The following is a 27121-nucleotide window of genomic DNA, read 5'->3' as shown; positions in this document are numbered from 1 at the left end:
AAAATTCTCACCTTTTCTGAGGTCATCTATCTACAGTTTTTATTATAACTTTCAGTAGTACCTTTCCAATAGTGAACAAATTTCGAAAATCGGTTGACTAAGGCTTGGTATTTGGAGTGTTAAAAAAACTAAACAAAGGCGATTCTAGCCTATTCCAAAAACCGGGAATTTTTATCTCGCAAACCGGGAAAAAACCGGAAAATTGAAATCGGCAATTCACTTGCCACCATGTGTGGAGAAAAAAAAATTGATACGTTGAATAAAACAAGAGATATTGACGATCAAAAACTCATCACTCACCCATAAGGTAAATTTTTATAATGATCCTCATAGAAAAGTTAGACGTATTCACGTCAAAAAAAGTACTGATAGCGACAGCGGCGACTTGAACCGAGAATCGTCGAGGATCGCTAAGTACGTTCGTTAATCGAGTGAGCCAAAGAAGCACAATTTTTATCTTGCGATTCCAGTCGCTGTTACCCTATGCCTACTTGATCGGGGGTTCTTGAATCAATCAATCAATCAATGATGAATTGCGACCTTTTTTTTAATTCGATACGTTATGATTTCTGGCATTATTATTTTTTTGATTTAAGAAATCCGGAAAGACAGCTTTTTTTCTTTGCTATGTCTTTGATAGCTGAGACCGCTTACGCTCCATCTCGCTAAAAACAGTTTTTGTTATGATTCACTAGTCCTATAATTAGGGGTTTCAGTCAAATGTTGCTAATATTTGCACATCAGTTTAATATTTTTTCACCAGGGTAATTTTTTTTTTGTAGGATAGATGTACTACGTAAAATTTATTTCTTGCTGATAACAAGTTTCAAATGAAATAAATTTCCTTAAATTGTGTTTTGTTTTGGGAATTTATCATAGATTGAATATTAATAGCTCGATTGAAAATACGCTTTGACTAGAAATTCTGCTTCTAGATTAAGTAAGGTGTCTAGTGCAAAGGCAAAATGAGCTTCCGTTGAAAAATTAATATTGTCGATGTTGATATTGTGGCATGCCAACAACCTACTAAACACAGCTCCTCTATCCTAACGGTATACTAACAAAAATTGTGAGGACGGTGTGTGATGATGCGTGTATTGATTGAAGCACTTTCTTTTCTATTTCAGTTTCCATCTATTTTTAGTCCTAACCCCAGAGAAAAACAAAAAACAGCGTCCCTCGATACTTTACAAATAAAAATGAAAAGAAAAACATCAACGCACATTTTTTTTGCCAGCATTGACGATCGAAATCTTCGCTGGGATTTCTTTCCATCCACGAATCAATTTGAAAGAGAGAAGAAGAAAAAAAAACAGAATCATCTATCGTCCTTTTAGACCGTATTATGAAAACTGGGAAAGAAGTGTAATCCTCGGTCGCTATTACCTAAAATTAGGTTCCTTCTTTTCGTCACGGCAAGGGACATCATGTTTTCATCATAGCGAATGGAAAGCCTTTGAAGTTGATGGTTTAGAAATCTCGTCCGTCTCGAATATAGAATATCATCATTATCCTTTCCCAGCGCTTTTATAGTAATAATTACCCGTCGGCATTCAGTATCTGGTGAGGATGGACAAACATGTTATGCAAATCGTTTATTATATTCCTTCCCTTTCACGGAAACGGTTGGGGGGCCATGCATATAATCACATTCACGGACTTTTAACAGAGTTAACACAATAGAATGCCACACCCGTTCTCGGCACAACCAGGTTGATAGAACAAAAAAAAACAATTTGCTATTTGTAGACTTTTATGTAATTGTTATACAGACAGAAATACTATTACAATTTATTATACATTGAAAGCTAATTATACGATGTAAAAGAAAAAAAAACAATCAGCTTCTGTGTTGTCTAGTGTTAGTCATTTGTGAACGTCCCCTTTCCCTCCTCCATCAGTTGCTTTGTATATAATGCCAAAACATACCCGAAAGCCCTTTCACATACATTTCATAACTCCAATATGTCTGACCTGAAACGTACCTCATCTAACACGAGTAAGTAAACTGTCTGCCTCTCAGTTCCACTCCTTCTTGAATAGATGATGACGGCGATTGCACCAGAACGGATGCATTACACTCGAACACTGAGCGGAATTTGCTGTTATCCGTGTTTCGATCGGACGGTATTTGTCTGGTGCAAATTACGGGCGAATGGACGATACCAGAGGAGAGGTATTTTGCGACAATCAATCAGCTCTTTTGTTTCTCCCCTCCCGCGGGTGCTCACAAGTGCTCAAGCCGACTAGAATCTATCGTTCCACGGAAAGTACGGCGTACCGATCCGTCCTGAGGGAAGAAAAGACGAAGACAAAATGTGCTCATTAGTTGATTTGTTCTCGAGAAATAATGGTGAAACTGTATTTGTCATTTTTTGTTTTCGATTCGCCTTTCACTCGACAGTGCAAAGCAGTTCTAATTGAACTGTCAGTGCTCCGTAGTAGTTCAACTTGGTAAACACTGTTTCTTCAATTCCAAGTGCTTTCCAATTAAAATTCTAGCAATCAACACTAAAATAACCATGGCCGGCACCCGACACCCGGCGGTGATCTAACGAGCAAGTATTGGATTAATGAAGACCATCCGTCCGAGTGTTCAACCTCAAACCTGGACGACGAGTACGGCGGACGGGATTTGCGGAGCAGTATATCCAGGCGTGAAATTCAATTCCACAGATTGCTCGCTTTCGCATTCACCCATGAATAGTCACAACAAATCTTTGCACTGCTGGCTGAGTAATTGAGATCGTTTCCTGTTTCGGTTGGCCAAACGCGCGCCATCGGAGGTGTCAGGTGGGTATGTCACCGGGGTGCAAAATCCAGCAAATGAGTTCGCAACGTTCTGCTTCAGGATGCTTCGTGTTTCGTTTGCTCGCTGGAAAGTCGTTTCCGTCACTGTTTGCGTTCATCAGTGAAATTGTCACCAATCGGGAGCTGTAGTTTCCTCCCCCCACGAGATACGAGCCAACGAGCAATCAATGCCTGGCAACACGGAACGCACTATTTGTTCGGTAGCATTTGCGACGAAATCCGCTTATAGTACGGGGACGTTGTAACAGAGCTACACGTTTGACATTGAGGGACATTAGAATCTTCTGGGTTAGGATGATTGCTCATTCATGTTTTGGGTAGGTCTGTTCGAATCCCTTTGGAAAATGTCAGACTAAAGTTTCAATTAGTTTTTTGTCGCATGTGACAGTTTTGCCTTTGTATACCGGTAAGGCAAATAAATTGAATTCTTTTAGTTATATGGGTCAAACCGAGTATTTTAATTTTTTCATTGATTATTCTAAAGTTTCACTCATGGGATACTAAAAGAATATCTCACTGGTCTATTGTCTCTCGGGCCAGCAAAACTTTCTGAATATGTTCGGGGTTGGGAATCGAACCCAGACAGTCTGCGTGAAAGGCATCGACTTACCCATCAAGCTATAATAGGGGAGACCGGGGTGGAAATGACCACGGGACGGAAATGGCCATCCCGCAATAATTCGAACACTAAATATCACATACCATCGGCTATGCCCTCTATACGTGGGTTCCAACATTCGCTACGATTAGGTTATGTACATTTGAAATGCCGTCTACTCATTTGAGCCTCAGTAGTCGGTGAGTGGAACACATTCACTGTTTTGCGCACCAATAGCTCGTTAAAACGCGAAAATTTGTATTATGCCGTTTTTTAGGTATCTTTACTTCTTGTCGATCAAGGAAACTCGCGCACAAAAACGATTAACCACATTTAATCTCACTACATACATTTGAATACTCGTGCATCAATGTTTCTGCCTTCTTCTATAAAGGGTAATAGAATTACTGAAAAAACGACTTTTGATCCAGCTCGACGAGATCGGAAAATGTTTCTCTGTGTGTGTATGTGTGTTTGGCTGAACCAATTGAAACAAACTTATGTCGTTTTCGTTTTTAAATTGCACTACACCGGTGTAGCGAAAACTGCACCTAAACCGTTCGTTTTTACCAATTGCACTACACCAGTGCTACACTTTTTCTGCACCGATACCACTGGTGTAGCACTCATCAAAAGTTTGGTGTAGCTCTGTGCAATGGAATCGTTAATTGTAGTCAATGGTTACTGTTTATGTTTTCGTCATTTTTGTTCGTTTATTCATGCCTCAGTGTAGCACTGCACCGGTGTAGTGCAAATTAAAAACGAAAACGCCATTAGATTCGTTTGAAAGCTACTATTGAGTTATTGGTGAAGTTTGAAGATCAAGTGGCTATCCTTACCAGTTCCAGAGATATGATGATATAAGTGACGTAAACGACGAGTCAGTTTTGATCTACCAGTGATTGTTTTATTTTAGACTAGTTGGTTATCATTTGTTTCAGATAGAAATAATGAAGGAACATTTTTACACCTGCCAACAGGTTTTGGGAACAACTAAGGGACAACTAACGCATATTAGAGTAATTTTATTAGTATTAGTAACGAATTTTAAGACACTCATTTCTAAACGTGTATTTTCATATTTATTTAAGACCTGAGCACAGTGGGTCGCGTATAAATTGTGAATCAACCACGTGGTTCCTTCAATTCCCTTTTTCGTCTGTGTGTTTAAGAAAGTTATGAAGGAAAAACTACATTTTGGAAGTCTCATATCAATTATGCTCCTTATATCGACACCGATGCATTTTAAAGGGCCCATGTGTTCGGCATATTTTCTTGTAGTAACATGTTATATAATTCTTCAAAAGGCTTGAATTCACTACCACGCAATGTATGCATATTAAAACTTATAACTCACTTCTAAGTGGGTTAATGACAACTTTGATTTTATTCAAAGAAGAAGACAGTTCCAAACAAAAGTTTTTCTGAACGCTATGAAGCCCCAAAATCAACCTCTGAAACTCGAACAGAAAACGTATTTTGATGTGGTTGGAACCACAGAGCATTCTGTTAAAAATGAATGGATGTTTACAATCTATGGCTTGAAACTAGGCAATCCAGTTATTGCAATTACAAAAAACTGAAAATTTTGACATCTAACTATGTATAACATAAAAAGTGAACATCAAATCGCAAAACCAATCGGTTTCGTACTAGCTGAAGAGAGAACCTTTCATTTGCGACTAGTCTCGCCATCTCTGAAATCTTGCACAGAAAATAATGCAATACTATCTTGTTTATCTGGCGACTGTCAAAATGAGTTCATTCTGTTCATTTTGTGAGGTTATGTCATGTTCGTGTAAAACCTAATTGATGATGAATCCAGTGGATTTTTTTTTATTATGATCAGAAAAGTCAATTGAATGACCAAAAAATTCATCTTCATCGAAATAATTTCATTCGAAAATGAAATTTTACCGTACTGGCTGTGATGCATCAGCTCACTTTCATGATTCGATTCACTGTAACAGCTCAGGATCGGATTGCCCATCACTATGAGAATCTGATGCAATGCAGAGCTGCCACCTGCTTTTTTTCCAAATAGCTGTATTTGGTGGAAATACTATCTGTACAATATCAAACATCGATTTAGTGAGGAAACTGATTTTGCGAGCAAAAAAAAAGATCGCTCAATCTGGTCTACCTTTATGGAACCAAACACAAAAACTGAAAATCGGTATTTATCGGTATGAATATTGAAATATCGGTATTTTGGGAGAGCATATCTGTATTCCTGTATCGAGTCCAAATATCGGTATAAATACCGATAAATCGATATAGTTGGCAGCGCTGATGCAATCTGATGTATGTATAGATGTCAGGTAAAAATCTCAAATATCTTCAGACAGGGTTGTAAAAGTCAGTAAATCCGAAAAAATGTCTGCAGGCCTCTATTTCTAGAACGTAAAAAAAAAACTGAACTGACGAACAAAAAAAAAAAATAAATAAAACGTCGCGATAATTTCAAAAGCCTGTAAGTTTTGATGCAAAAAATTCGATTTGTAAAAGTCTGCAACAAACAATGTCTGCAGCACTATATACGAAATCTGCAGATTTACAACTCACAAATCGTCTGTCAGTGGATTCTAAAGTGGCCCATTCACGGGGGTTCATCCGGCCAAACGTCCGGTTTTTTGACTGAAGCTGTCGAGCTCAGTTTTATCCGATTAACTGATTAGTTCTTCAGTTAATCCTTCAGTCTGTCAGTTTTCTTTTAATCAGAATAATGTGCCTATATGAAAAATCTGATGAAGCTGACATGAAGACAAAACGCAAAACTGATCTGACGCCACACAAGCTCAGTGCAGATAATCATTCAGTGTTTCATTTTATCCAAGTTTCATTTGAACTGTCCGGAAAACTGAAGCTGTATGGGCCACCTTATATTTGACGTACACTCACCACTCATCTGCTGTTTGTTTGTCATTGCGATAGTATGGGTAGCCACTAAGAAAGCGGTCATGTCTTGTTGGGCCGTGAGCGTTTGTTGAACAACATACGGAACGAAATCCTCGTTCAGGTTGTTGAAACGGTTTGTTGTTGTTTTCTTTCCTACAAAAATAGTGTATTCCTTCATAAAAAAGTTAAATATGTTGTTATTCTACCCGAAGTAAAAGTATTCCACAAGTATGTTGTGTTTATTAAAAATATTAATAAATAATGTAAAATTGGAACTCGAACGAAAGTGTAGATTCGTTCGTATCACAAATCCGTCGAATGGCAGAATCGGGGTGATTATGTTCGATAGGTGTTTTCAGCTAATTAGGATGCGCTGAATCAAATGATACTAGTAGTACTAGAACACGATGACAACTCTTGCATATAATGGTTGTTTTCTGTTTCCAAATCCAAAGAAAAAACGATTTAATAAACTGCATTCAGTTATCAGAATATCAAATAACTGAAAAATTCAGAATGTTATATTTTGTTGCTATTTTCTCAATCAGACTTTGTTATGATTTTTGATATTTCAACTCTTATTTCATATAATGAAAATGTTCACCATGCTTGATTTTAATAGCAAAATGGTTATTTGTTTTATAAATCACTTCTACCCGGGATAGGTGCAAACTCGTCTGGCAGAAGAAACACATATTTGCTGCTCAGTGTATTTTCTCCCAAACAACAGCCGTAAAAGTTTTTCCAAATTACTGAAGAAATTATAACTAGCCTTCCTTCTTAGGAACAAACTTAGGACTCAATCAAATTAATCACGCTAAAAATCAGCAAAACTGTTACTTAGATATTTTATCGACAAGAAGACTTCCGTCTCACCGAATCTTTAACCCCATATGGAAAAATGAAAGATTCCACACTGCAATTGAGTTGTCTATATTTGTTCATGAAAACGAAAAGTGACATAAAATCTTTCCCGAAGAATTTCTTCAATTACGTAAAAAGTAAATTAAAATCTAATAATTTTCCATCAAAAATGTTCTACAAGGGTAGGGCTGCTGACAACCCGGAAGATATTTGCACGTTTTTAGTTCATTTTGCACATTTTACCCCATAAGTCGCGAACCGGAGGTCGGATTCAGATGAAATTCAATAGCAACCTATGAGACGGTCCAGCCATCTCCGAGAAAATCGAGTGCACAGTTTTGTTACATAAACACACAGACATTTGCTCAGTTCGTCGAGCTGAGTCGGATGGTATATAACATTCGAACCTCCGGGCCTCGGTTAAAAAGTCGGTTTTCACAGTGATTGCATAACTTTTCTATATGAGAAAGGCAAAACCTATACTACGGATCGAAATCGTGAATATTTCAATTGCTTCCCAGAATACTTACTTACCATACCTAACAACTATAGGCCTGGGGTGTCCTTTGCTGTATCAAGCATACGTCTCCACATAACTCGGTCAAGGCACGGATGCTTCTGAGATCACCCTTCACTTGATCGATCCACCTTGCTCGCTGCGCTCCTCTTCTTCTTGTACCAGTCGGATTAGATTCAAGAACCATTTTCACTGGGCTGTCGTCCGACATCCTTATGACATGCCCAGCCCATCGTAGACGTCCGATTTTAGCTGTCCGTACGATGGGTGGTTATACTAGCAGCTGTTGCAATTCGTGATTCATACGCCGTCTCCACGTTCCGTCTTCCATCTGCATAGATGGTCCTAAGTACCTTTCTTTCGAAAACACTGAGGGCGCGTTGGTCCTCTGCCAACATAGTCCAGGTCTCGTGGCCATAGAGAACAACCGGTCTAATGAGCGTTTTGTAGATGGTCAATTTCGTACGTACTTTTCTCGATCGGAGGGTTTTTCTGAGTCCAAAGTACGCACGATGCCAAAATACGTCTATGAATTTCTTTGCTGGTGTCATTATCGGCGGTCACCTATGAGCCTAAATACACGAACTCGTCAACCACCTCGATAAAGTCACCGTCTATCAATATTCGTGGTGGGAGGCGTAGTGTTTCTTCTCTAGAGCCTCTTCCTCTCATGTATTTTGTTTTCGACGCATTTATGGCCAGTCCGATACGCCTAGCTTCAGCTTTCAGTCCGATGTAGGTTTCCGTCATCTTCTCAAGATTACGTGTCACAATATCAATATCGTCTGCAAAGCCAAAAAGTTGTACGGATTTTCGGAAGATCGTGCCACTCGTGTCGATCCTCGCTCTTCGAATCACACCTTCCAGAGCAATATTGAACAAGACACAAGAAAGTCCATCACCTTGACGTAGCCCTCTCCGTGATTCGAAGGGACTCGAGAGCGTCCCAGATACTCGGACGTAGCACATCACTCTATCCACCGTTGCTTTGACCAATCGCGTCAGTTTATCCGGAAAACCGTTTTCGTGCATTATCTGCCATAGCTGTTCTCGATCGATTGTGTCGTATGCCGCTTTGAAGTCAATGAATAGGTGATGCGTGGGTACGTTGTACTCACGACACTTCTGGAGTACTTGTCTTATCGCGAATATGTGATCCGTAGTGGCGCGGGCTCCAGTAAATCCCGCTTGGTACGGCCTTACGAATTCCTTAGCTATTGGTGATAGGCGGCGGCAAAGGACTTCGGAGAGTAGGACCTTGTAGGCGGCGTTCAGCAATGTGATTGCGCGGTAATTGCAACAGTCGAGCTTATCGCCCTTTTTGTAGACGGGACATACCACTCCATCCATCCATTCCTGCGGTAGAATCTCCTCCCAAATCCTGGAGATCATCGAGTGTAGCGCTCTAGCCAGTGCCTCTCCTCCATGTTTGAGCAGCTCGCCTGGCAACTGGTCACTGCCCGCGGCTTTGTTGTTCCTCAGCTTGCCGATTCCCTCACTTATCTCCGACAGATCTGGGGCTGGGAATCTGTCGTCGGCTGAGTTTGCACCCAGATTTATCCCTGTACCATTCTCTGTATCTTGTGCTTCGCCATTCAGATGCTCGTCATAGTACTGCTTCCACTTGTCGATCACCTCACGGTTACCACTGGTATCTCTGCACATTTCGGCTTGTGGCGTGTAGCCTCTACGTGAGCGGTTCACCTTTTCATAGAACTTCCGTGTGTCATTTGCGCGGTACAGCTGTTCCATCACTTCGCGATCTTGGTCTTCCTGGTGGCGCTTTTTTCGCCGGAAAACAGTGTTCTGTCTGTTCCGTGCCTGTCTGTATCGTTCCTCGTTCGCCCTCGTGCGGTGTTGCAGCATCCTCGCCCTTGCTGCATTCTTCTCTTCGACCAACTGCTGACATTCGCCGTCAAACCAGTCATTTCCTCGATTCGATAACCTCGTACCTAGAACGGTTGTAGCAGTGCTACTCACGGCGGACCTTATGTTCCTCCAGCCGTCTTCAAGAGTCGCCGCGCCTAGCTGCTCTTCCGTTGGTAGCACTAGCTCCAGTTGTTGCGCGTATTCCTCTGCAGTACGAACGCTACGTAGCTGCTCGAGATTGAATCCCGGCCTTCCTGTGCGACGAGTATTGTGCACCGTCGATAGTTTTGAGCGCATACAAACCGCGACCAGGTAGTGGTCAGAATCAATTTTGGCACTGCGGTATGTGCGGACATTGATGACGTCGGAGAAGAATCGCCCGTCGATGAGAACGTGGTCGATTTGATTTTCCGTGTGTTGATCCGGTGATCTCCAAGTGGCTTTGGGGATATCTTTACGGGGGAAGAAGCTGCTTCGAACTACCATTCCTCGGGAGGCTGCAAAGTTTACGCATCGTTGACCGTTGTCGTTTGTTACCTCGTGCAGGCTCTCCAGCCCGATCATGGGCCTGTACATTGCCTCCCGGCCTACCTGAGCATTCATGTCGCCGATGACGAGTTTTACATCCCGCCGTGGGCAGCTGTCGTAGGTTTGTTCCAGCTGCGCGTAGAATGCTTCCTTTTCGTCATCGGGTCTCGTCTAATGTGGGCAGTGCACGTTGATGATGCTGTAATTGAAGAAACGACCCTTGTCTTCAATACGCACATTCTATCACTGATTGGCTGCCACCCAATCACGCGCTGGCGCATCTTGCCCGACACTACAAATTCAGTTCCTAGAACGTTGGTTGTCCCACAGCTCTGGTAGAGGGTAGCCGCTCGATGCCCACTTTTCCACACCTTCTGTCCCGTTCAACAAAGTTCCTGCAGTGCTACGACATCGAAGCCGCGGATTTGAAGCTCATCATGCAGCATTCGGTCGTACCCTGGGAAGCCAAGCGATTTACAGTTCCATGTGCCAAGCTTCCAATCGTAGTCCTTATTTCGTCGCGTGGGTCTTTGCCGATTATTCCGAGTCGTATTTATATCCTGATTATTCGTAACAAGTGTTTTCCGGGCGGCTTGTTAGGCCTGCACCAACCTCCTGTCTCGTCGGAGAGCCATCGTGTCAGCACTATTTAGAGTCCCACACTGACACAAGGACGGTAATCAGTCGCTCCTAACATGGAGAACAGACGCTGTTTCGAGCCGCCCCAACATGGGGAACAGACGCTCGGGTAGGCTCGCTCTCTGTAAAGAGAAGGCAAGCCCCCCCTTCCCTGTCAGCATACGATCAAGGTCCCACCGGGGTTGGTTACCCGATCTTTCCTATGGTTACTCGAGGTAGGGATAGGAGTTACTGGACAAGAGGCTAAGAACCACATTGGGGCCTGAATTGCGCATTGTCCAGTCGTTTACCAACCAAATTTTTTATTTTAAGAAACGTAAAAAGTCATGTGCAATTTGCACAAACCCACGAGGTACCAAAACCCCTGAATGACTATTTTTAGTTTATTAAAAGATGCTTTGTAGGAAATGTTCATAAATTGGAACATGCTGCTCTTCAACACGTGTACCGACTTTAATCCATTGTCTGGTAATCATTCTGTTCTCTGGCGTATAATAATCGATCTAGATTTAATTGACAGTAACCAACCGAAACCAAACATGGGCTGAAAAGTCTCGGGTCTTGCACATAGATGGCACTAGTTTTATTGCAGTCACCTTTTTTCAGTTAATACTAACCTTTAAAAGAAAGCTGTTAAAATTTCTATTCATTTGTTTCTGAGCTATCGTGCTTAGAGTAATGCTACTTTAGTTATTTTCAGAACAATGAATCAAAAACAATTTCGTTTTTCAATTTAACACTGCTTCTTGATGGGAAACATACCGTTTAAGCGAAGCAACGGTTTGGAAAGTGTAGACTCCACTTTATCAGACACAACAATAAAACGTTGATTTTCTGATTTCAAATGTGGTCGTAGAGACACATATGATGCAGAACGCAGTGGACGTCCAAATGAGGTTTTAACACCAGAAAACATAAAAAAAATCCACAAAATCGTTTTGAATAATCGAAAAGTGAAATTGTTGATGACTCTGAGCAGTGTTTGGCCATGTTTAAACGTAAAAAACCGGCATCCATATCCACCGTATTCGCCAGATTTGACTCCCAGCGACTACTGGCGAATGGAGGGGTTATCGCTGAAACTGAGACCTATTTTGAGGCAAAAGATAAAACGTTCTACAAAAGTTGTATTGAAGTATTAGAGTGGTGCTAGAATGATTGCGTTACTCTTGATGGCCCGGGACTTTTCAGCCCATGTGTTATGAACATTGAATGTGTAAATAGAATGCATCGAACCAATCGAAGAAAGTGCTTGATTTCGGGAGGGGCCAGAGTCCCTTGGCCCCTAACCCCCATCTGGGTGCGTGTGCGGCCGAAACATGAACTCTGTAAAATGCATTAGTGTCGAGATATGTAGCCTTGGAGACCTCCAAAGACCAGTTTTTCCATCCTAACTTTTTTCAATGATTCTTTTTATTTTAATTTCAATTTTCACAGTACATGTTTTGACATATATATGTGTTACTTTAATATGGAGCGCTTTTTCAAAACTCACTTTGTACAAGAATGGGCAGAACTTTAACTGAAACTGTCGTATAAAACACAGCAAAATAGTTTCTTCTCCATATCATCGGAAATATGATCGGCAATTTATGATAAAATTTTCAGTAGTATGAGTTGCATTGTAAATAGTCTTTTCCAGAGTAAATAGTCTTTTCCGAAACGTCGAGCAAATTAAGAATTAAATCGTTTGCCTAGTGATTTGCGACTGAGAAATACTTTTTTAAATGATAGATATCTCAGAGATGGCAGTGTCGATTCTGATCAAATCAGTCTTAAATAAATGATCTCATCAGTTAGGACGCTTCTGGATGTTGTATTTTTGGATTATCACAATAACGTGTGAAGTGATGCAGATTGCGATCCAAAATTTTCTGGAGGATTATTTTCATACAGACGCGATCTCAAATTTGACTAAAAAAATCAATGAACTTTCCCTAAGTTCGCAATTTGAGTAAAATCATAGATAAAATACGTCTGATTCCCCAGTATAATAGTGATGTAATCGAGCAGTCCGTGACACCAAAAGCGTCGTCTGGTGAGAAATGGGTGCGTAACTACTTCTAAAATGTATCTAAAAAGTTACCTGCGCATTTCGCACAACCACAGTAGCTATTGGAAAAAAGTACACGCGTTTTTCATTAGTCTGTGTCTCCGTGCTGAACACCCCGAAGCTCAATGATCGATGAGCCGACGAGAGATTTGAATCGAAGGAAGACGTACAGGAAACAGAAGCAGCCAAAAAGAACTACGACCTTCTCCCCGATGATCGTCCGCAATGGTTAAAGCAGGGGTAAATAAAATCAATACAATAATAATAATTACGACATAGTTGAACAAGTACTGCAACAGACGACGAATCGTATATGAACTCTGCTTTAACTAATGAATATTGCAAAAATTTATGATCTGGCAAGCAATACGTTCTTGCGATAAAACCCTTTAATAAAAAAACTGGTGCCACTTTATATCGAACTAAAGGTGTTACCTTACGTTCTGGAACAGCCTATAAAAGCAGTAATCAATTCGTTCGATTTACGAGAACTAGCCGCGTTAAGTATAAAAATTATATAAAGGACAGTACTAAATCTATTGAATAAAGCATCCGCTTGATGATAAGGAAGAAAACCGGTGTTGCATCACTTTTGTTCTCGTGCTAAAAACCGTCGATGGGCAAGAAACTGAATATCTTCATTATTTCCGGGTATTAGCAGCTCTCTGCAAAGTGATCAAAGAAGTTAAACGGCCAACAAGAACGAGTTTCCTCCAGAAGCAATAACGAAGCGAAATTTTAACTCTGCTCTATTGTGCACTCACCATCAACGGGATGGGATCTTCCACTAGTCTAAATAATCAACAACGAACTGTACAACAGACCAGGTCTCTCTCGCCTAGTATCCAGTTTCTGAAGCTTTTCCGATGCCAACAGCAGTCTTCATCAGAGACTCTAACTCATCCCATTCATTTGCTGGCAGATTGATGATGACCAGCGGACAGACTGTTGCATTGCGTTTGTTCTCTGTCGGTCGTTTCCCGGCAACCGTTCATCGAGAGCAAATAGACGTAGTCGGAAGTGGAAAATTATTGGGAAAATCCTAACAGCTAGCCGTTTTTCATACAGGCTTTTCATGAGGCCTCTTCCGCGTTCAGTGAGTTCCACAGAAGCCCGATGATGGTCGTGTTCAACTGGAAAGAGCCAAACGAATGACTTTGGAAGGGAAATAGGAGCGGAACACGCTACTCTACTCCGGTGTGTTGTGAAGTAATTTCATATTCATGGAAAAATCTTAATGACGAGCAAAGTTCCCCTGGGATGGAATGGTTGCAGTTGTTGAACTTTGGGAAGTAAAGCGAGAAATTGAACTGCATCTAGTTTCATAAAAAAGAGGCCGAAATGAGTTTTACACTTCGTCGCCATTATCTGGTGATACACGTACTACGTTTCATAGCATCCGGTTTCTTACTCGTACCAGACGGATGAATTTTTAGAACCTCATCTTTTCGAAAACACGAACCATCGCTCACTGTCTCATAAATGTCGCTTTTTTGTTGGCTTTCAAGCCCAACTGACAGCTTTCTCTTGGCCCAAAAATGAAACGGGTTGTGGGCAAACAACAGAAACCTTGGGTCCTGTATGAGCTTTCATCAAGAAATAAAACCTAATACGTTCTTCTGCCGCTGCTTTGGTTGGTCCGCCGATCAGATCGCTATACAAAAGAGAAAAACAGCATCCCCCTCGCAACGAATGGTCGCCACAGCTGGAGCCAAACAAACAAGAAAATGAAAAATGACTTCTATCCGGTTTTCATTTGTTTTTTTTTCTCATTCAACAATTTGAACCTGTTAGTTCAAGTTTATGGCAATCGAACCAATCGAAAAAAAAGATCAGTAGGCCGTTTTCTCTCGTCGGCTGCTTTGATGATGATCCAACAGGGCCCGTGATTTGATTAAACGCAGTTCGATTTTAACTCTGTCCCTTTTGCTGTATTCATTGTTACTTTTGATTATGCCGTACGTACTCTATATGAATCCATTGACGTTTTCGCTTAAAGTTCAACTCAACTCAGTTTCGACCCCAACTGCTGTCCAATGTATCGACGTGAATATGTCAAACTTATTCAGGAATAGGAGAAACTCCCTCTGTATCTGCCATTCTATAATTCTCTTTCTCCAATAGGCATAAAACCTTCACTTTTGCATCAACAAGTAACAAACACAGCAAGAAATTATTAAACTCTACGCAAATCTACAAATGACAAATTCAAAATAACATAGTTTATCAAAAAACTGAATTTTACAAAATTTCAACTTGTGTTTGATATACCCAGTCTTTTACGTTTCGAAATATATGGCGCATTCCACGCAAAATCAGCCACCAAACATTTTTTTTTTCATCTAACTATTTTTTTTTTTGGTAAAGAACTCGAAAATATTCGACACGTATTTTTTTATTTCAATATGGTACGTGGAATTTCCGAGATATGATTTTTTAAAGTTTCGCGTTTACAAAAAAAAAATGCCTTCTTTCAACAGCCAATAGTGTAAAATCTAATAAAGATACAAAAATTCGTCCAAGACATAAAATATGCGTCTTTTCCTTAGCTTTCAAATAAGCTATTCCATAAAACAACCTTCAAAGTAAATTTAATGAACAAAATTAAAAATTTATAAACAAATAAAAACATTTCAAACTTGGGCCTATTATTTTCCTTTTTTTAGTTGAAAAAAGAAGCCTTAGGGGTTTAACTCAATCTTGGCAGAGTGGAAAGATTAGAAAGATTAGGCAGAGTGGAAAGATTAATACTTTCGGAGCAGTGAATTTTTCATCCACGACCCGTACGCGCGGAGCGTACCGCAGCGCAACTCGCTCGGATACGGGCTTAACTTGTCGACACATGTCGCGCTACTGATCGATTACTAACTTTGACAGTTTATTGTTAGCAACGTTCCAGTTAAGATCGCGTGTCGAATATTTTCGAGTTCTTTACCGAACAAAATAGTAAGATGAAAAAAAAATTTGGGTGGCTGATTGTGCGTGAAATTCCCCATATACTAATTGATTGGTCTCAACACATTATCACTGTTTCACATGATTACACCACTATTAGATGTTGGATGACTTTATAATTAGTAATGTTTACTGTTCGCTTGTTTAAAAATGATTGAAAACTTCTAAAACTACCCGCTAAGCAATAAAAATCTTCAAAAATATGAGATAGAAATGTGTTTAAGTACACATTTCTATCTCATATTTTTGAAGACTGGCTGAGGCCAGTGTGTTTAAGGGCGTTTTAGAGGGCTATTTTCACGCTTCAAATCTGATTTTCTCAGAAACGGGGACGAATATCAAAAAACCCAACTGACAATCTCTTAGAAAATTAGTTTAGATTGTTCTATGTAAATTTCAGAATGATTCATTGACTTTAGCGGTGAAATTTTCAACTTGTTCTTTGAATATTTCGCCTTCAAAAGCATGGATCAAAAATCCATCCAGAAAATGTCTAGATAATTTAATTTAGATGCGATTAGTGAATTAGAACATACATATATGTTGTCGCGATGACAATTAAGTGAAAATTATTTTTGTGGAGGTAAGTCGATTTCTATGTCGGCGTCATTTTAGTTCCCTGGTAACGTAACATGAAACATGAGAGAGAAATAAAATCGGCTCCAAAGTAGTTAAACTTGTTACCGAAAATATCAAAACTTTCTTGGCCACCCGGCTACATCGAGAGTCATTTTGCACATTTGCGAGAGAGCATGGAGAGAAATGTAATACGCATAGCGAGCCACGTGGTTTTACGCAAGCTACTGGCCTCAGCCCTTAATTCACTTGATTGCACTTGATTGTTTTCATCTCATTGTGTATAGCAGGGTTGTTAACTTTTCTCATAATGTTATGAAAAAAAGTATTTTTTTTATATCTGTGACATTCGTTTCATTATATTATTGATATTTATATTTCAATAAAATTGTTTCGGCTTCGAATATAACTAGAAAGTACGTGTTGAATACCATTGGAATAATCATTATGGCAAATCTAGTTGCACTGGTTTCATTCCGATATACGTCAGCATAACGCTCAGGGCTTGTATTGTGAATCCTCAAACGAACGAAACAACAAAAAACATCTACTGTGAACACTTTGCTTGACATAGCTGAATGAGAGAGCTATATTAGAGAGAAACTGGATGCGTGAGAGTATATGCTACGGAGCAGACCAATTCCCCTTGCCAAGTAAATTGTCTGTGCTCTCAGTCTCAGTTAACACATGAACTAAGCAATCCATGACATATAATGAAATGAAGGGGATGAACGAGAGCGATAGTATTGTACGAGAAAGAAGACCTTGCTTCACGGCCTACTACAAGACGCGAAGCAAAGTCATATAGGCAATGTTTACGGTTTATTTTTAAAGTGTAGGTTTATAGAAATCATTTTTAACATAATGTTCGCATTCCAAGACGATCAGTTTGTTTCTTGGCAGTTTACACTGTGTATATATCCTAGAAACACTAAAAGCAATGTTCTTTAAATTAATATTCATCGGAACTAAAAGTTATGAATCTAGTTTCCTCATAGGCATCTACAATATGAGAATCATTCATCAAATGCTAACCTCATGAAGCATAGGTCTCAGCAAGCGGGCATATTCATGAACTAATGAACGAACGAAGCAACTCCTTGCTTGGGTTGCGCTGTGAATTCTACCTGACATAAAAATGTGTATGAATAGCACAGATGGTGAAACCCTTTTGTTCATATTCGTTGCTTCAATTTGCAAGCCCTGATAACGTTGTTAAGTGTGTGTGTGTTTCATCGGCTGAGCATCTGATATTTCCATGTTTTTTAAAAGGCCCATCCAAATTCCCCTTACAGTAGAATTTTAAATGTAAAACGAAAGGAAACAAAAAAAGGTCGTATTGATTCGAAAACTTCTTCTAAAAAAAGTGTGTGTTGCCTCACAGTTGGCAATAGGCCCTTTTTAGAAGAATTCTGATTTTGAACCTGAGAGTGTAATAGTGCATTATTTTGTTTTGATTGCTATCGCAGTTGCTAATTCAGCTGTTTTTCAAAGAACGGCGAATCTAACATTGACAGCAAATGGAGAAAAACAACGTTGAATGTTTCGACTTTGGTTTCAAATCCTATTTTGAAATAAGAGTATATGCTCAGATCAATTTTTGATTAGTTGATGAACTGTTGGTTTATCTTTAAAAGGCATGCAAATTTTCCCACTTTTCTTCTATATCCACTGAATAAATCAACATAAAAAGAGTTTCACTCTTTTTCGATTTGTTTACTTTTATGCTTCCTGTGTGAATTATAAAGTTACGCCATTGCGCATTTTTCGTGAAATTGGCTGGTTTCCGTGACTGCGGGTAATTTTATCGTCTCATTTACTATTACCAGTAGTGAAAGATTCGGAAACCATCTGAAATTAAGAAAATAAATAGTTTCGCCCTTCCTTGCTAGCAATTGAAGTATCATCCTGTTTGTTGGCATGAAACACGGAGGGCGAAACCCACGTAAACAAATGGAATGACAGTTTCGCCCTTTATTTTTTTTTGTATTACTAAGATTGCAATTTTTAGGCAAAATTGTAGGTTTTTGAAGCATTTATTTTGTAAAAGACGCCCTTCTTCGAAAAACAGCTGGATTAACAGTACGAATATAGGACCAACGTTAAGATTAATAAAAATCCATTGAGGTGAAATTAGGAACAGAATGGTGAACATTCCAGAAGTATTTTTTACTGTTTTTTTAACATAATTAGGCATTTTTGAACATAATTAGGCAATTTCTAAGAAGTGTGAATCGATTTTTGAGATTACGTCTAATGAGATGTAACAGGAAGCCGTTACCCTATTTATCCAAATGGGTGTGGTCTATTTATACTTAACATCATTCTTTCATTATTTTACCCATTAACATTCAATTTAAATGTTCGATCATTCTGTTCTACAGAATTCTGTAAATGAAACAAAAATTCATACGGTAAATCCTACGGTAATCCCAGTACGATAAAAGAATACCAAAGTCAAATCAACAATCAAATTATTAGTTAGTTGTATTCATGATTAAAATTTTCTAATTTCTTTCTATAAAATGATGTATTTAACAGAAACTTTGACACACGTAAATCTCAGTGTTCAAGTTTGTTTTAACCAAGTGCAAAAAATATTGTTTAGTTTAGCAAAATAGCAACCATGGTAAAAAGAATTGTTCCCGTAAATCCGAAAACTCATTGAACTGTTGATCTAAAAATAATATATTTAGCTTTCTATTCGTTAATTTATATCACCGAGCTTACCGAGAAAACCGGTTTTGTATGACAAATAATCAAACTTTTGTTTACCGAGCGCTATGTAATCAATTCAATTACCGAACGAACTACCAAACGTTTAGCTGTTAAAAACTCAGTAAAAACAATATCGAATTCTGAAAATTTTTTCAAGTTATACACACTTGTGTGATTTTTTACCGGATTTTCTACAGCTGAACGATCGATAATTGAATTGATTACTGATCGTTCGACGATACAAATTTTATTGAACTGTCAAACATCTACCGACCGAACAGTTCTGTATACCAAATCGAATAATCTAACGAATGCTTTCGCTTTTTTGCCGTTCTCTATAGAAAGGTGTTAGAATTGCTGGAAACCCATAGTGTTATATACCATTCGACTCATTTCGACGATATCGGAAAACGTGTGTGTGTGCACTTTTCGAAGATATTTTCACCGCTCAATTTTCTTGGAGATGGCTAAACCGATTTTAACAAGCTTAGGTCCATTTGAAAGCTATTGTTAGGCCATTGATCAAGTTCAAATATCGAATGGCTGTGACTTTTGGTTCCGGAAATATAATGGTATAAGTGACGTAACCGACAAAACACGTTGTTTTTTACCGCTCTAATGTATATAAGGGTGTCAATATTTTGGGATCACCTCTAATTTCGTAAAGCGTTATTGCTTAAAAGTTTAAGTACCTCGAAAAAACTCCCCATGCAAAATTTGAGCTACATCGGATATGGGTAAGGGGTGCTACCCAGCGGTTAAGGTTTGAAAATTTTCGATCTTCAAAAATTACCATAGGGGGGTAGAACATGAGATTTCCAAAATTGAAAAAAAATTGATGTCAAACGTCTTAGAACTGCATGAAACGTCGAGATTTAGTGTCATCCAAAAAAAACTTTTTTTTTTGAAAAAATCGACTTTTTGGGAGTCCCAGAAAGTCAATTTTTCGAAAAAATTTTTTTTTCAATTTGACACTAAATCTTGACGTTTAAGGCAATTATAAAACTTTTGGTATCAACAAAATTTTTTTCGAATTCGGAAATTTCATGTTGGTCGCACATGAGACAAGGAATGCTCCAGAAGATCGGAAATGTTTGAAGGCGAAGATCGAAGAAAGTGTGTTTGTTCGGGTATGTCACTTATACCATTATGTCTCCGGAACCGGAAGTGACTGTCATATGATGATCGAACTTGCTATATAATTCAATATTATCTTTCAAACTAGCCTAAGCGTTGTTTTAATCAAATTAGTCGAATGAGATATATCACTAGGAGTCTCCGAAGCTCCACACGAAAAAAAAATCCATTACCGGTACCATGATTAAAAATCATGAAATCATGAAACATGCTTATCATAAATAATCAGGTATGATTTCATGAGCATAACGATTGATATTATCATCAATAACTCATTTCCCATGAAAATTTTCATGATAGCAATAATTTTTCTCATGAGATTTCATGAGAAGACATGTTTTATGATTTCGTGATTTTTAATCACGGTACCGGCAATGGTTTTTTATCCCTATCTTTCCTATAGAGAAAGACAACATTTTTTTCAAAATTTATCGTTTGATTTTTTTAAAAGAAGTGATAAATATTAAAATGCGTCGCACGATTACTGAATCATTCAAAAGTTCAAAAATATGTAACAGTTTTAGTTACAATCAACTATTCTCTCTATTTACAGTGTGGATCATACCGAACGATTCTCAATAAAGAACATGGAAAAATGGAACACATGGAAATAGTTGTTTGGGATGATACGGAAATATTTATTATTTTACTGTTCAGGGTAAGTTTAATCAATAACCTCTAGTAAACATCGGTGATGAGTATAAATTTGATGGCGTGATGGCGATCATATATACACAAATATTCAGTTTGTAAAAATAACCTAATATGCTTCATATTGTTTCACTATTAAACTGTTAGAAAGTAAGAAAAGTTTGACAGAGTTTGGTTGATAATAGAAATGAAAGATTCCTGGACTCTCTTGGTAACTTTGATAACACATATATCATAGAATGTTCCGAGACATTCGACTATTAGGAGTGTATCAAAAATAAGCTATCCACAAATTTTTCTTTCAAATTATGATAAAAAACGATATTTTATTCAAACTAAAAATTGATCCTTTATTGTACGAGGGTAAACTTGAGCATAACGAACTTTTGATCGAACGCTCTTCATCAAGTTCTGGACAAGTGTTGCATCGCATTTTTTGGACGATTGAGCCCAAATTTTTTTGAACTCCAGCTGCCTTACCAGTCTTCTTGAAGACCCTCCTCACGATTACCCAGTAACGTTCGATGGGTCGGAGCTGAGGGCAGTTTGGTGGATTAATATTATTCTCAACGAAATTTATACCCTTTTCCGCAAGTCAATAGAGAGTGGTTTTGGCATAGTGAGCTGACGCTAAATCCCACCAAAACAGTGGATGTGATATTATATAAAGGCAGTAATTTCTTCTGGAAACACTCAGATCGATAGATTTCTGTATTTATAGTTCCGGTAGTGTAAAAAATGGTCGACTTCAAACCACCGGATCATATTGATCCTTTACATAAGTCTCATCGCATGCATCTTGACACTGTAATTTCCGGGCCCTTGTTCCTGCTCGCTTCTTCTGTTCTACACTTTGTTTCGAGATTTTCTACTTCTTGTAGGTCTTCAGGTGATTTCGCCACTTGATACGTTGGATCATTCCGAAACTCGTTCCTGCTTTTTTGGCCTAATTACGTTTTGGCATTGATTTGTTCTTCATGATTAGAGATACCACTTTCTGGTCCAGTTTCAGGTTGGAAAAAAGCTTTCTATATCTGAGTACACTGAAGTCTTTTTTTAGGCGAATTTACGTACCGCATAAAAAATAACCGCATAAAAAAACCGCATAACTCTGAAAATTCGCATAAAAAAAACCCGCATAACTCTGAAACTTCGCATAAAAAAACCGCATAACTCTGAAAATTCGCATAAAAAAACCGCATAACTCTGAAACTTCGCATTAAAAAAGTCGCGTAAAAACCGCATAAAAAAGACCGCATAAAAAAGACCTCAGTGTATTATAATTTATACAGCCTAGAGTCGACATGTTATTTTGTCGATTAGTAGACTTTTAATCAACGAATTGTGATAAAATCGGATACAATATCTTCGCTTTCGAACGATCTAAGATGCTAGTTTGAAAATTGTGTTTTTATATCGACGCGAAAACTCGAAGCGAAAGTATCTTTTTTTATCTTACCCTTAAAGTCAATCTTTCGAACAGAGACAGTAAATCGCACTCTAACTAATGATTTTTGTGTATGATTATTGGAGCTGACATGGGGGTACCGCTACCCTATTAATGTTGGAGAGAAAATGTCGAATAGAGAAAAATGGCTTTGGATGGAACTAAAGATGCTCGAAGCTTGTTAAAAAAACGATTTAAGTCCTTAAAGTATAAAGGAAATGAAGTAATAGTTTGGGATGCTGCTTCCGAAAATGAGATCGGTGCGCTGAAACGTAGATTATCTAATATATGGAATGAAATTAGAATGGATAAAAAAAATTCTCTAGTCAAGAGGTTCTTAGTAACTCTTCCTTTTTGAAATTTTTCGAATAACATTTAAGCTCGACAACGTACGCTCTACAAATCAAAAAGTGTACTGATCACCGATTTCGATAAAATACTGTGGATGCCATCACCAGAATATCTGAAGGAAAAGCTCTTCATTTGTGGAGCACAGCTGGAAGAATTTCCAGATGTTTTTCAAAATTATAAACTGAATTGTTTTGACTTTGTTTCGCTGCCTTATTATCAAGTCGCTTCCTGATTTCCATGAATTGTGTTCCGAGTGTTTGAACAAATCAACTGTTGCTACCGTAAATAAAAAAAAAGCAAATTGAAAAATATCGCACGGAAAACTGTAGATCGTCTTCAAAAAGGCAGACCTAAGAAGCAATTAAATGCTGTTACCATGAATGTTCAATTTGAAATACACTTGTCATACCATTTTGACCCCCCTCTACACCATGAAATTACCCTCATCCTCTACACCATGAAATCAGATGGACAAAGCTAAAAAAAAATATTTGTATCGGCCTTATTTTGAATTTTGTTTTATTAATTTTTTGTATACCAACGGAGATGATGTCGCACAACACGTGCAACGATGTGCTACATCCATTTGTTGCAGTGTCGATGCAACATTTCTTTCGTCATGCTACAGCCGGACAAATCGATACCGCTTCGACCGGGGGAGGGGAAAACTCGGCAAATTGTTCTCATTTTACGGATCCCTTTATAGCTGCTGTACGGGCGGGCGGTAGTACTCCGTAATCATTATTACTTCATTAAAATTCACTGCCAAACATACCGAGAATAATGGAAAATGTACTTTGCTAGGGTCAGCAAAAAAGGACGAGCGACATTCATGCTTATTCTTCTTGTTATGTACTCGAAATGGATTATTTTAGACTACGGACATGACACCTGACATCTGTTTTCACTCTACGCCATTCGTGTGAAACTTGAGGGATAATCAAAAGAAGGATCTGTATCCCAGAACTAGTGTATATATTTTCGTCATTTAATAAAATGAATGGAATGTTAATCAAGTTGTACTCCAGTTGTTCACTATTTCTCAAATCGGTGTGATTAACATCATTGGTTGCAGTCTTGCAATATAATTTCATGAATAAAATACTATGAAAAATAATTCCATTGTTGACATATCTTTGCATTACGATCCGGAATCCCTCTGAGTATTCAGTTTTCAACGTTGCTGCATTCTCATAGCTCAACGAACATTCCACACGTTCAGTATAGTTTGTATCAATGAACTGCGCAGTGAAAAAAAAAACGATCCTTAAAGCTGTCATTCATGCAAATTGATCCCGTAGCATTACGGGAAATACGTTTCTCCGGCAGAGTTAGTGAATGACGAAGAGCTCCTTCAATCGATTTCCGTTTTTCTTTTTCGTTTTGTTCTTTATTGAATTGTTCACAAAACTCAGCGGTTAGCCATTCATCTTCTGTGCCAATCGGGATACTTTCTACCCGGCGTCCTTCGCTGGTATGCCACAACAAAAGAATGAGAAAAGCTTTGTCATGTTTACAGTTTCGTGCCACAAACCGATACGACAACCTATCATAGCAACCAGATTTGGTAGAAACGACACCCAGGCTGCTACTAAGTGCTTCCCATCTACCCCGCAGAACCGGCCTGCTGTGTCGGATAAGCAACAGAGTAGTGTGTCGTCGGCACGTGTAACAAATGTGTCAGCGTTTCACAATGGGTAAATCTTGTCGAAAGTGGTGCTGCGGAGAAAAAATGTCACCGCTTTCAGACCGGCGGGAAGGGGATTTTTGATTTTTTTTGAACAGCTTTAACCACCTCTAAAACTAAAGAACAAAAGTGTATGTAAAAATGTTCTAGCATGTGAGTGAGGAAAAACTTAAGTTGAACGATTTTATAATTTTCTTCCATTTCGATTGGAATCTTACAGGCAACTGAAAAACAGAATTAATGTAAACTATACATTTCTAAAGAATCTGAACATTCTAAAATATTGCAATAATTTTCTGCTAACCCTGTAACTACCATTATATCATTTCCCATATGAGCCAGTCAGTTGGGAACCAGTTAAACTTTACTAATAACTACTAGTCAACCTGCTCGTAAAAGTCTTGACAAAACTTGCATTGAGATTGTGAGGCTAAAACATTTCAGGTAGCATATTTTGGAGAGGACTCATTTGCAAAAACTACCCGGGGTCGGAATGTGACAAATATTTTCAGCTTATGTGCTACGAAATGTGATCAACTCCCGGGAATTCCGAGACCAATAGCAGACTAAATACGGCGGGGACGGACACGGTCCATACGGTCCATGCGAAAATAAAGTTTTGTTCTCGTTTTCCGCCTTCTTACTTTCAGCTGACGAGCTCAGTGGCCTGACGGGGGCTAGCTTTGTAATCAAATGAAAAGGAGCTCTTCCTTCCCGGATGTTGTTGATGTAGACAAACTTTTGTTGCTATTTTCGTCCGAGTGCTTGTGCTTTGATGACCAGTTGGTAGGAAGGAAGGAAATTAAATTAATGCGAACCGTTTGCAGGATGCTTTAAAATAACATTGTAACCGTCGCTGTAACTGGATTCTTTTGCAAGCCCAGGAGGCAGGCAGGGTTCTCATCACGTCACTACCATCGTTTTATTGTTGCAATTGAACTGTCAGAACTGAACATAATTTACGAGTTCCACTGATACTTCGGTCATAAAGCCGTATCTCGTCCTTTAAACGAAGCTTCAAATTCGACTTATAGACACGCACTTGAATATGGGAAATTTCGATTTCCTGGAGGCAGTCAGTCGGCCACAAGTAGACGAGTGGAAGTTGAAAACAAGTGCCGTGAAACCTGTGTGGGAAAAAATGATTTACAGGTCCGAACGAGTCCTGATTCGTCCAGTCACCTGCTCACACCAAAATTAAACCGTGACGAGACGGTTCGTAAACAATGTCCGAAAATATGCGAGCCATATTTTTTGGCCGTCGAAAGCCGATTTAGATGATTGATAGCGGCTTAGTAGTAGGCCTGTAATATTGCTTCGCTCTTGCTACGAATCGCTTGACATGATAAATATCACTGGTCACTGCTGTTTCGCTTCTAACGTTAGACAGCAAGCGGCAATGAATCCTGGGCATGCTACGATGATTCCCGGCACTTTTCAGCCTACTGCTCCTAATCAAGTTTGTTCCCAAAGTACACCACTAAACAGTGCCTGGTATGACGTACCGAAAATGTGCCGAGAAATTTCCGTTGCTGAGTTGAGGCCAAAGGTGTCGACTTGAGCAAATTTCTTCCTGATACTAGCGCTATTTATTGCCTGAGGCTTTGTTTTGTGGGCCACATTCATTTGACCTACTTTTCAATCGTTGAGACTATTAGAAAGCTTTCCCGTAATTGTCTAAACGATATTCTATGAATTCTTAATCATTCAAGTGTTTAACTGCTATAGCTGGCACAAGGATTTCCGTATTGTTAAAGAACTTGTTGCCATGTAGTTTTTAAATATGCATTCAAGCAGTTACCGAAACGACATCGTTTTCCCGTTAATATTTTATAGAGCACTATTCTGTTTTACCCGTTCCCTTGTGTTTGCAGGAATATCATCAAATTGCACAACATAATAAATTATTTCTAATCAACACATCACATGTACACTGAGGTGTTTTTGCGCGGTTTTGGCATTAAAAATGCCTTACTCTTCACTATATGGGGCCATGTGTCAATTAAAAGTTTCAAAAATAGTCGCGTAACCTTTTTGTGTCATAATTTTGCACGTTAATAACTCGGTCATTTGTTGATGGATTGTTATAATTTAACAACCAATCGATTCGGAAACTTTTAACTTAAACATGTATGATGACATCGTTTCAGTATTTCAATAGTATACTATTGAAAAAATGGTTGGAATCGACCTATGTTTTCATCCACCAATCCCTGTTGTACAAAATGACGTCAACTTCTTGTTCGGCATAGGAGGCTTTGCGTCAGGCATAAAAAACACCGTATCGTTATGCGTAGTATGAAGAGAAATCTATAAATATAGGCTGCACAATATTTTTTTGCCTAGTTGATGTTTGACTGTGAATGAAACAAGTAGCTTGTCCAGTGAGCTGATGACTGGATTGTATATGGGTTCACTTGCTGGATTGTCGCTTTTGCATTATTTGTTGGTGAAATTTCCTGTTGTCTGCACAACACCGTCTTCGCTTGAGTATCTAATATATCATCTAGCTATTGAAGAACCGAATCAGCGTGGTTACCGATTCTTTTGAGATATCCCATGTATTTAGCAAATTTTTGGTCGATTTTGACATTAAAAATGCCTTACACTTCGATTCCCGAGGCTGAGTGTCAGTTTAAAACATGCAAAACTAATCGCGTAACATTTTTCTATCATAATTTTGAACGCTTATAACTCAGTCATTTGTTGATGGATTTATTTAATTCAACAACCAATCGATTCGGTAACATATAACTTAAACTTATGTTAAATAACGTCATTTGAATATTTCAACTGCATACCATTGAAAAGTTGGTTTGAAT

General features: G+C 38.7%; 2 protein-coding genes across 7 annotated transcripts in view; one reads left to right on the top strand and one right to left on the bottom strand.

The window, feature by feature from the left end:
• Positions 1 to 20973, top strand: part of LOC131439117 (synaptobrevin) — a 57312-nt gene extending 36339 nt beyond the window's left edge. For 2 of the 3 annotated variants that reach the window (XM_058609741.1, XM_058609743.1), the window contains exon 4: positions 20717 to 20973. In XM_058609741.1, the coding sequence (XP_058465724.1) occupies positions 20717 to 20745 (29 nt within the window). In that variant the 3' untranslated portion in view covers positions 20746 to 20973. Of the gene's footprint in view, positions 1 to 1127; positions 1770 to 20716 lie in introns of those variants that run through there. The other variant, XM_058609742.1, reaches the window with a different exon arrangement.
• LOC131439116 (chondroitin sulfate N-acetylgalactosaminyltransferase 1) overlaps positions 1 to 27121 on the bottom strand; it is a 134209-nt gene that overhangs the window by 58016 nt on the left and 49072 nt on the right. For 3 of the 4 annotated variants that reach the window (XM_058609737.1, XM_058609740.1, XM_058609739.1), the window contains one exon: positions 1986 to 2290. The exons of the other annotated variant lie outside the window; for it this stretch is intronic. The gene's annotated coding sequence lies outside the window, so the exon portion shown is untranslated. The remainder of the gene's footprint in view (positions 1 to 1985; positions 2291 to 27121) is intronic. 4 annotated transcript variants of the gene reach the window in all.

Source organism: Malaya genurostris, chromosome 3 (assembly GCF_030247185.1).
Source record: "Malaya genurostris strain Urasoe2022 chromosome 3, Malgen_1.1, whole genome shotgun sequence".
Taxonomy (NCBI): Eukaryota; Metazoa; Arthropoda; class Insecta; order Diptera; family Culicidae; genus Malaya; species Malaya genurostris.
This window is presented reverse-complemented; position numbering and strand designations above follow the sequence as displayed.